The 10,081-nt window shown below is 37.2% G+C and overlaps 2 protein-coding genes across 2 annotated transcripts; one reads left to right on the top strand and one right to left on the bottom strand.

Moving 5' to 3' along the window:
• Positions 1 to 2,962: 2,962 nt before the first annotated feature.
• On the top strand, positions 2,963 to 3,858 carry LOC107749826 (prostate-associated microseminoprotein-like). Its single transcript, XM_016565014.1, has 3 exons — positions 2,963 to 3,077; positions 3,194 to 3,302; positions 3,690 to 3,858. The coding sequence occupies exons 1-3, from the start codon at positions 2,963 to 2,965 to the stop codon at positions 3,856 to 3,858; spliced, it is 393 nt and encodes a 130-aa protein (XP_016420500.1).
• A 2,298-nt stretch (positions 3,859 to 6,156) lies between these two features.
• Positions 6,157 to 10,062, bottom strand: LOC107749838 (RAB6A-GEF complex partner protein 2-like). The gene is made up of 8 exons (XM_016565026.1): positions 9,922 to 10,062; positions 9,623 to 9,756; positions 8,577 to 8,660; positions 8,037 to 8,186; positions 7,631 to 7,777; positions 7,354 to 7,481; positions 6,749 to 6,926; positions 6,157 to 6,558 (listed from the first exon to the last, which is right to left on the bottom strand). The coding sequence occupies exons 1-8, from the start codon at positions 10,035 to 10,037 to the stop codon at positions 6,335 to 6,337; spliced, it is 1,161 nt and encodes a 386-aa protein (XP_016420512.1). The 5' UTR covers positions 10,038 to 10,062; the 3' UTR covers positions 6,157 to 6,334.
• Between the last annotated feature and the right edge of the window lie 19 nt (positions 10,063 to 10,081).

Raw genomic sequence — 10,081 nt, 5'->3', positions numbered from 1 at the left:
TCCTGGGATGATGAAGGTTTCCACTGGCTTGACCTCAGCAGGCCTGGACTTTTATATTCAGGAATTGTTTATGACCCATCAATAATTGCTCATATGATTTGCAGGTATGATCAATCTGAATTTATTTATATTTTTAATAAAATGGGTAGTGCCGTTTAAATTCATTGTAAACTAAATTAAAATGCTTCTGTTTCAATCAGTAGATTGATTCAAAAGATGTATCTAAACAAAAAAGCACATTGGCAATGTGAGTGGTACTTGTAGAGCAGGGGTACTTAGAATTTTTTTCTTTTTAAATGATTTGTCCTTCTGACACACTGCATGAACTTAAAATCTTTTACTACTAATACTTAAAACTGAACATCTTCAGACTTCAGGCTTTTACAACTACTGCAGAATTTCAGGCTAGGCTTTCTCAAGCCAACGTTAAAGTTTGTCTTGTCAAAATTACTATCTAGATTTCATTAGTATCTCAGTTGAAGACTCATCTGTATTCTGTTGTGTTGTAACTGCTGATTATGTGTAAAATTGCATATGTTGTAAATGTTTGAAATTTTAAATGTTTTGTCTGTTTTGTGGAAGACACATGTAAAACATCTTGTTCGTACTTCTGTCTTTTCATAGAATTACTTCTATTTCGTATTTCTGTTTCCCAGGATTCTGTTCTGGGCAAATAATCTTATTTTCCTAGAATTGCAGTACAGATGGCTACATAAGACATAAGTTGTGAAACAGTGGCATAGCTTACCCAAGGTTTACCATTAAATCAGGAAGTGCATCTGTTGAATAGACTTATTCATAACAGCACTTTTATTTACTTCTTCCATTTAACGACAATAACCAAAGATTAATTGACAACCAAAAAATGAGAACTTCTGCCCAATGGCCTTTTGGCAATTTTTCAGCTCCTATTGGACACAAATCATGTCCTATGAGGCAGAAATTTTTAAATATGACACCAGTTCTAACGTTCAACCAGAGGGGAACATGGTCAGAATGCAAGAGCAGAGGAGAGACTGTGAGTCACTTTGTCCAAACTGAGGTGCTGTCAGAGCCATACAGCAGTAGTACAACATGCAGTACACAGGGAGGAGCTTTCAACACCTTTCAGACTACTGTGGGGTGACACAGGCGTGAATGCTACAGACAGACTTTGTGGTACCCCAGGGCCTCCTTGGAAAACGCCTGTTTCTTCTATCGCAATTATTTCCATCTTGATAGCAAAGATGACGAGAGATGAGCTAATGTGCGAACGAGTATGTAATGTTTGGTTCTGGCTCAAAGAACGTTACCTTCTCGGCATCTGCTCAAAGCCTAATCCCTCACGCTTGACACCTACCTAGGATCCTTCCCCAACAACAAAAAAGCAGTTCAGGAATATTACATCTTCATCTTCTCTGGTCATAAACACACACACACACACACCTGCCACGGTTGTGCAATAAAAGTCCAATTCTGCCTTTATGAGCTTCCTCCTGCTCATGAACATCTTCAGCTGGACCAGACCCACGTGAGGTCACCACGGCCATGACATCATCAGCATGAGCTCAGGCCAAAGGAGCAGACAAGGGTCATGGCAACCTGAGGACCACAGTTGTGATGGATGCTTGTTTTTGTGTGTTTGAAGATCACCTAGTAACATTTAGTGATGTTGAGGACCACCAGTTGACCATCCTTAGCATGCATCTGAGGTGACATCTGACAATAAACTAAAAGTTATCTTATCAATCCCATCCACCAATACCCAGATGAAAGCTTGATTACACCGCCCTGCATCATATTTACTGAATAAAATCCAACACTTGTTTCTTACTAATTTTGGGGTGCTGATTCCAAAATTAGTGCCTGTTTTGCTCAGTGGCGTTTTGTTTGAGCATTTTCGATTTTGACAACCATTTGTAAGTTGAAGAAGTCTTGTATTATCCCTTAATCACCAAAAACCTGCCACAAAGACATGATTCCTATATCTTCCTTTGAACCCGGTTACAACTATTTGTTCAGTTCTTAGCCGATTTTCACATATATTAATGATTCTGAAGGTGATGAACAATTCTGACATTAATTTGTGCCTAATCCAGATTGCAAAATTAGAAGTATATGGCCAGTGACAGAAGAAAATGCAAACGTGCCAGATGTTTTCTGTTACACCTGTGGGTGTTTTATTACATCCAAAAAGTTACAGAAAATTACAGATTTTGTGGGGGGGGGGATTATTTATTCACTTGTGTTTATGTAAACTTATTTGATATTACATGGAGTTTTTGAACATATTTTTCCACTCCTTTGCATATTGTAAGTTAAATGATACATTTTCAATACTTCATTTTGTAATTAATAGAAATTAAAACTGACTGCTTTTGTTATTTTGATCGCTGGATTAAAGCTGATACATAGGTCTACTGTGTGTGTGTGTGTGTGTGTATATTTATAAATTCATATATATATATATATATATAAATTCATTCTTATTTTGTGGGAAAAAAACTGGACATGATGGAAAGTTTAATATTTCTGAACTCAAATTAGATAAAATTACGCCTTTTTAATTTTTATTTATTTATTTTTCAAAATGTAGGGCTGTTATCTTTAATTGGCAACTCTTGTCATCCATATTTGTTCTGCATGCTGTCTCGCGTCAACTTTTTGCTCTCTCTTGCTCTCTAGCTCTCTTCCCCACCTCTCTTAGTCATCTCAGGATGTGTCAGAATTTCTATAGTTTTTCAAGGTCATGCCCAGTGGAGCGGAGAATGGTAATCACCGGAGAGAAAAACCGAGTGGTGCCAAGCCACAGCTTTTTCCTCTGCACACCCCCCTCAATCAGCCTAACTAGCCTGCCCCCACCCCAGAAACACACCCCAGGTAGGGGGTAAACCACTCCTCACACCCATCCCATGAACGCAAGGGGTATAAATGAAGGTGCGAAAGAGGGGAGAACGATTCAGAGGGCGATCAAACAACTGAGATGGATCCCATGGTGAGACATGGCGCAATGATGATCTTCATGGCCTCTTTGTTGTTGATGAAATGTTCAGCAGCACCAATGCAGTGCCACTTCAACTCCCAAGGTGAGACCAGGTGTCCCATATCATGATATTTACACTAAATGAGTTTTATTTAGAGTGCACTTGTGGATCAGGCACTGTCATGACTTGAGGAGATTGATCTTCAGTGTGTTCGATGTCTCTCTTCACAGCTCTGTGTGAGTATGATGGGAAGCAGTACTCTATGGGAGAGAGCTGGATGGAGCAGGGCTGTGTGCAGTGCACCTGCCTGCACCCTATGGGAGTGGGATGCTGCGAAATGTAAGAACCGTCACATCTTGCATTCGTTTCTCTATTGGATAATAAATAAAATAATCTAATGATTGAGAAACTTGAGATTTTTCTGTCTGATCAAAAGTACACTCTGTCAAAAATACACTCTTAAAAATAAAGGTTTTTGATTGTAAGAGATGGTTCCATGAAGAAACCATAGAACCATTCCATTGCACAAAAGGTTCTTTATAGTGTAAAAAAATTTCTTTAGATTATTATGTTCTTCTCACAAAATGGTTCTTCTATGGCATTGTAGTGAAAATCCCCTTTTGGGACCTTTATTTTGAGGAGTGTACTATTCAGCTGTTTTGTACTCGTTGCTACATGTAAAGTAGTTCATTTCGATTTGTATTTCAATTCATTGCTTAATTACAGGGTGCATCGGCCTGTGGACTTTCCTCCCTGGTGTGAAGTTCGAGTTGAATCTCTGACCTGCCAGGCCACACTGGTGATGACCTCTGATCCTCGCCTGCCCTGTATTCCTGGAGAAGAGAACAATGTTGATCCAAGACATGGAGCACTTAACATGAAACTAGAAGGTTAGCATGCAGGAAGCCTTCAAACCACAAATCACCTGCCTGTCAGCTAACATCTGTCTCACTATTACGTGAGATGGGATATTACTCCTATAGCAACTGTATTCTCAAAACATAACCATTACCATTTAAGTGCTCAGTTTAAAGGAAGATTGGAAGTGGTTTGACATGTATAGAATGTAGGGGAGGAAAGCATTCTTTTAAGTTTGACTATGTGTTTGAACAATGTATTGGAGTGAGTGAGAGACAGATCAGAAGTTCTGTTGTATGGCATGTTGTGCTTTGGGTATGTTAATTTGTGCTTATTCTACCATGTTATTACCACATAACTATAACACTAAATATTAGCACTGTATGGCCTGTTATTGTCTCTTTTACAGCTCATTCCCCCAATAGCCAAGATATTTTAAGCTCTGAGAGCAAAATTAAAAGTGTATTCCCTATTAAATAGTTGCAAAAAAAAAAAAAAAAAACTCATATTTGATTTGATAACTTTTGTTTATGGTGCAAATTTAAGCAGCATAGCCAAAGCTTTTCCTTTATCCACTATTGTAAATAATCAGCTTAGTAATATATAACTGTTTGTCTAATATTTACATTTACTCTAATAAATATGTATAGAAAATTCATCTTTTTCTTTTAATTAAAAAAAAAATTAGATTAATCGTAATTAATTAATAGTACAGTGGTTCTCATGGGCTTCAGCGAACTTTCAAGAGTGCCACAGGATGACTTAAAAGTATTCAAATCAACAAATGATTATTACAAATTAATAAATGAGTATAACTCTTAATTTCAAATGCAAATAAACACAAAATTAAGACGAAACTGAAACCATATTTCTTTTTCCCCATTATTGTTTTTATTGAAGAACATACAGTTCTTAAAACTCCTGGAAAACAATCGTGGTTTATAAGTTTATAAACCTATATATTTATTAATCTATCAATACTCAGTTTCTGTTATTAAAAAAAGTTTTAATACAAGCAGCTTTGTCATAATTACAGCAGAAATACAGGACATATTGCAACTTATATAGGTGGGACAACAGTTTGAGAAAAAAAAAAAATCAACAAACCACCAGCTGAAAATAACTCAATAACAGTTTTATTCCGTTATGGTTTGCATATAGAGAAATGGTACAAAATAGCTTGTAATAGAGAATTGAAATACAATAGAAACCATTTGTCATTATAGTTTGGAGCATACGAACGAAGTATAGGCAATAAATACAGAAATCTTTACATTACAGTAGGTAAAGCAGTCTGTTGGTCAAGGCTGAAATATAAAGTAGCTTAAATAAAGAATTATCATCTCATTGCACGGCAAAAGATAAAAACCAATAAAACAACTCTAAATATAAGCCACCTTTGAATTTAAAATAGACCACTAACAGGACATCCCACAACAACAATAACTCGTTAGTTTTATGATCTCCCTGCACAAACACCAACTCAAATGTTGATGCTGTTTGTCCCTGTGAACTGGGTAACAAACTCATATTTGATTTGATAACTTTTGTTTATGGTGCAAATTTAAGCAGCATAGCCAAAGCTTTTCCTTTATCCACTATTGTAAATAATCAGCTTAGTAATATATAACTGTTTGTCTAATATTTACATTTACTCTAATAAATATGTATAGAAAATTCATCTTTTTCTTTTAATTAAAAAAAAAATTAGATTAATCGTAATTAATTAATAGTACAGTGGTTCTCATGGGCTTCAGCGAACTTTCAAGAGTGCCACAGGATGACTTAAAAGTATTCAAATCAACAAATGATTATTACAAATTAATAAATGAGTATAACTCTTAATTTCAAATGCAAATAAACACAAAATTAAGATGAAACTGAAACCATATTTCTTTTTCCCCATTATTGTTTTTATTGAAGAACATACAGTTCTTAAAACTCCTGGAAAACAATCGTGGTTTATAAGTTTATAAACCTATATATTTATTAATCTATCAATACTCAGTTTCTGTTATTAAAAAAAGTTTTAATACAAGCAGCTTTGTCATAATTACAGCAGAAATACAGGACATATTGCAACTTATATAGGTGGGACAACAGTTTGAGAAAAAAAAAAAATCAACAAACCACCAGCTGAAAATAACTCAATAACAGTTTTATTCCGTTATGGTTTGCATATAGAGAAATGGTACAAAATAGCTTGTAATAGAGAATTGAAATACAATAGAAACCATTTGTCATTATAGTTTGGAGCATACGAACGAAGTATAGGCAATAAATACAGAAATCTTTACATTACAGTAGGTAAAGCAGTCTGTTGGTCAAGGCTGAAATATAAAGTAGCTTAAATAAAGAATTATCATCTCATTGCACGGCAAAAGATAAAAACCAATAAAACAACTCCAAATATAAGCTACCTTTGAATATAAAATATAGACTGCTAACAAGACATCTCAAAACAACAATAACTTGTTAGTTTTATGATCTCCCTGCACCAACACCAACACAACTCAAATGTTGATGCTGTTTGTCCCTGTGAACTGGGTAACATATGAAGCCAGCGTGGGATTTGTGGGAAGCACTTTGATTGGAAGGTCCCAACTGAAGGTGTCCACATCCACATGCTCTGCCCCAGTCCATACTGTGACCTCTGACTGATTCTGCAGAACCACTGGTGCCTCCACTGGCTCCCGCGCTGTGACAAACTCAAAATGCAGACGCCATCTTAACATCACTGGGGAAGAGAATAAAAACACTGAATGATAATGTTGCCTTATCAGTGCTCATTTATTTTCTTTACTCACATATGTTTGATAACAGATTTACAAAACTCCAGGTTCAGGCTGAAGCAGAAACAGACCAATAAGTCAACCAAAGCTGCATTATGCGACTTGCAACTTTTTTATGAGTGAAGGATTTCTAACCTATATCTGTGGTGAATCCTGGTGTGACATTAAGGGGTACAGGGAGAGAGAAATGGCTGGAGGCTGTGTGCAAGCAGGACTCTAGATGTCGGCCATGACCAGTGACACTGACAGCCTGGCCGGGACGTCTCTGGTACTGCTCTTGGACCTCCTCCTCACTTTGTAGACTTACTGAATACTGAGCAGATATAAATACACATACACATTCCTGGAGCGCTTCTTCAAACATTTACATCCTCAAAAGTTTTGGGTCAATACGTTTTTTTTTTTAATTAATACTTTTATTCAGCAAGGATATCAAAAGTGACAGTAAAGACTTTTGCATTTACATTTCACATTTATTTGAATTTTATTTGAAATAAATGCTGTTCTTTTGAGCTTCATATTCATCAAAGAATTCTGAAAAAATTTATTAGTTTTCACAAAAATAATAAGCAGTGTTATTATTTTCTGCTTTCAACTATTTTCAAAATTAATTAATAATAAGTTTCTTGAGCACCAAATCAGCATATCAGAATGATTTCTGAAGGATCATTCTGACACTGAAGACTGGAGTAAAAAAGTCATACTGACCCCAAACTTTTGACCTGTAATGTATTCTATACCTGTATACATGGAATGTCCCCTTCTGAGAATGTGAAGGTGCCAATAATATCTTCCCCGAGCCTGTACACAGTCTTAAAGATACAGAACTTAGCCACCTTTCCCCGCATGTTTGTGATGTTGAACATATCTGTGAAGGAAATGCATGTTCACAGTTGACACAGAATTCAAATCTTAGCCGAGGACCACAACATGATAAGAGATAGATGAATGCCAAATACACATTCTTTTAAAGACACAAGCCTTTCCACAATCCCCCACCCACATTCACTCACGCACATGGGCATCGACGCGAGGTGGTGATCATTAGCATGTCCAGAGCTCTTTCTAGCAGTCTTGTATCTCTCCTGCTTCCTTCTTCCTCCTCCAGGAAAGGGTTTGAGGGAGCCACTTCCTCGTCCTGGGGGAACGGAGGCTCTGGCATGCCTGCAAAAGAATATTTTCTTACACTGTGGAGGCACACTCGATTCACAGGCATATCTGTCACACATGGTTAATCATGTGTGTTAACCACAAAGTATTCACACTATTTCTAAAAAGATTACACATTTCTTTAGGTGTAGAAATAAAAAAGTGTGTGGAAAATGATTAATGCATCTCTAATGCAACTTGCTGAAAATTCACCTCTGCTTTGCATGGACAAGGCTAAAAGGGACACCATATACAAACCATTTGTGCAACCTACCATGAAGCACTAGCACTCTAAAAGGGACTCGCAGTAACTTGATTGGTGAGTTGACTCGCTGGCAGCCAATTGTGAGCTTGTACACGTATTTCACTGCCTGCCCCCGGAAACTGGGCGGACCATCAGTGGGCACAACCTCACTATAAGAATCTGAATAAAGGGAAAACATTATTTAGTGGTAGTCTCAGTTGAAAAAATCTAGCAGAGATCGGTTTTACGTGTGTGGCTGTCTTCGGTAGCTCAGAATGACATTAGCCCAGCATAATGTGCAATTACATGACTGAACAGCTGAGCTTTGGCCAGCTGACTGTTGGTTTTGTGCCATGAAGCAGTTTTCAGTGGCATATCAACATTATCTGGGACATGAGGAATTAGCTTTTTTTCTGAACTGATTAAGGGGTTCACTTCTTGTTAATGACGTTGTGAGAGCGTAAACAATGTAAACAAAACAAGCACTTATCCAAAGAAAACGTAATGGGTCATTTAGGCCGAAAGTTATATGTGATTGAATCTGTGTCTGGTTTATATTCAGTTTCTTACAGGTCTTGCTCTCTCCAGGATCCAAGCGAAGGTCACAGAACAAGATCTTAGGTGGCGTGTCCAGCACACATTGCCCTCGTTCACCTGGATCAATGAAGAAAAAGAGAAATCATGAAATCTCTCCTCTAAATCCCTGGTCCAAAATTAAGAGGTTTCCTGTTAATAAATCTGAGATTACAGAGAGCTGGATAAATAACGCAGCTGAAATGAACCGTACCTGCCGTCTAATCCTCATCACAAGCACACTTTCTGATAGACTCAAAGTATTTGGCTTATACTGTGATAAGAAAGGCACAATTCAACACCGAACAAATAGAGAGATTATAAAAGTCGACAAGTTCCAGCACACAGTGTTAACAGGAAGTCTGTGACCAGTTGAACTCATTACACTATTTGATCTTCAAGTGCTTTTTCAGCCATCATCAGCGGTTTCCTGAAATTTATAGGGTTTCTGACTCATGTCATTGACTCTCACTTGGAACTTGTTAAACTTTGCATTTTCCCCAATTAACTACGTTTTAAATATTTTAATGTAGAAGGTTATTTGAATATTGCATTATTGTGTATTTTGCAAGCACAGCATCCTCATCAATACAAATAATTCCAGTTTCTACAACCTGAACATTTGCTATTAGTGCAGTATTTTCTGCCAAAAACTGCCAAAATTTGCCATCATTTCTGTTCAAAATTTTCCCACTGTTGTTGTGTTCTGCATCAGCACTGAACTGACTGGAGTAGAATAATAATTCTACTGACTTGTTAGAGGTGCTTTACAGCAGAATTTGGATTTGAGTCTTATTTGAAGAAGTTTGCATCATTGATTCTGTTTTTTTTTTCCTGTTTAATACTGTGAAGCTGCTTTGAAACAATCTCTGTTGGATAAAGTGCTATACATAAACAAAGGTGACTTGACATACAAACCATTGTCTAATTCCAATATTTTAGATATGGATGTTATAAAAAAACTGACCTTGATTCTGCTCGCTTCATCTTTTAACATTACAAGTTAAGTAAAACTAGTCTGAGATAAGCTGCTTATGCTTCACCTTTGCTTGGTATCAATACGGTGTCGCTCTCAGCTTGGACGTCCTGCTTGGTGCCCTGAGCGGGTAGAGCCACGCGACTCTCGCTGGCATGGAACTGGCAGTGGATCTGAGCACTGGCCCAGGCCAACATCTCACTGTGGAAGATGAACAAACTCAATCAATCAGGACTGACAGCACACACACACACACACACACACACACACATATATATGTGTGTGTGTGTATACACGCACATGTACAGTAGAGGTCAAAAAAGAACCCTGTCAATTTGTTTAAATGCTGAATACAGTGTTCTTTACCTGCTGGCAGATGTTGACAGATGTGACATAGGGTTTGTAAAGGTTATAAGACACTCTAAAACTTCCCCGGCCAAAAACACAGGGCCTCGTGCCATTGATGCCACCACCTCAATCATCTGTGAAAAACATAAAGGTTACATACACGGCACTTAATTAATGT

The sequence above is a fragment of the Sinocyclocheilus rhinocerous genome, unplaced genomic scaffold, assembly GCF_001515625.1.
Source record: "Sinocyclocheilus rhinocerous isolate Xijiao unplaced genomic scaffold, SAMN03320098_v1.1 scaffold1131, whole genome shotgun sequence".
NCBI classification, from domain to species: Eukaryota; Metazoa; Chordata; class Actinopteri; order Cypriniformes; family Cyprinidae; genus Sinocyclocheilus; species Sinocyclocheilus rhinocerous.
This window is presented reverse-complemented; position numbering and strand designations above follow the sequence as displayed.

Bases quoted from the DNA above. Each gene is read 5' to 3' on its own strand.
- LOC107749826 (XM_016565014.1), top strand. From the start codon at position 2,963: ATGGATCCCATGGTGAGACATGGCGCAATGATGATCTTCATGGCCTCT. The intron at 3,078-3,193 runs GTCCCATATCAT...CTCTCTTCACAG, and splicing joins CTCCCAAGGTGAGACCAGGT to CTCTGTGTGAGTATGATGGG. The intron at 3,303-3,689 runs GTAAGAACCGTC...GCTTAATTACAG, and splicing joins GGAGTGGGATGCTGCGAAAT to GGTGCATCGGCCTGTGGACT.
- LOC107749838 (XM_016565026.1), bottom strand. From the start codon at position 10,037: ATGATTGAGGTGGTGGCATCAATGGCACGAGGCCCTGTGTTTTTGGCC. The intron at 7,482-7,630 runs GTGCGTGAGTGA...TTTCCTTCACAG, and splicing joins CACCTCGCGTCGATGCCCAT to ATATGTTCAACATCACAAAC. The intron at 6,559-6,748 runs GTTAGAAATCCT...TCTCTTCCCCAG, and splicing joins AGGATTCACCACAGATATAG to TGATGTTAAGATGGCGTCTG.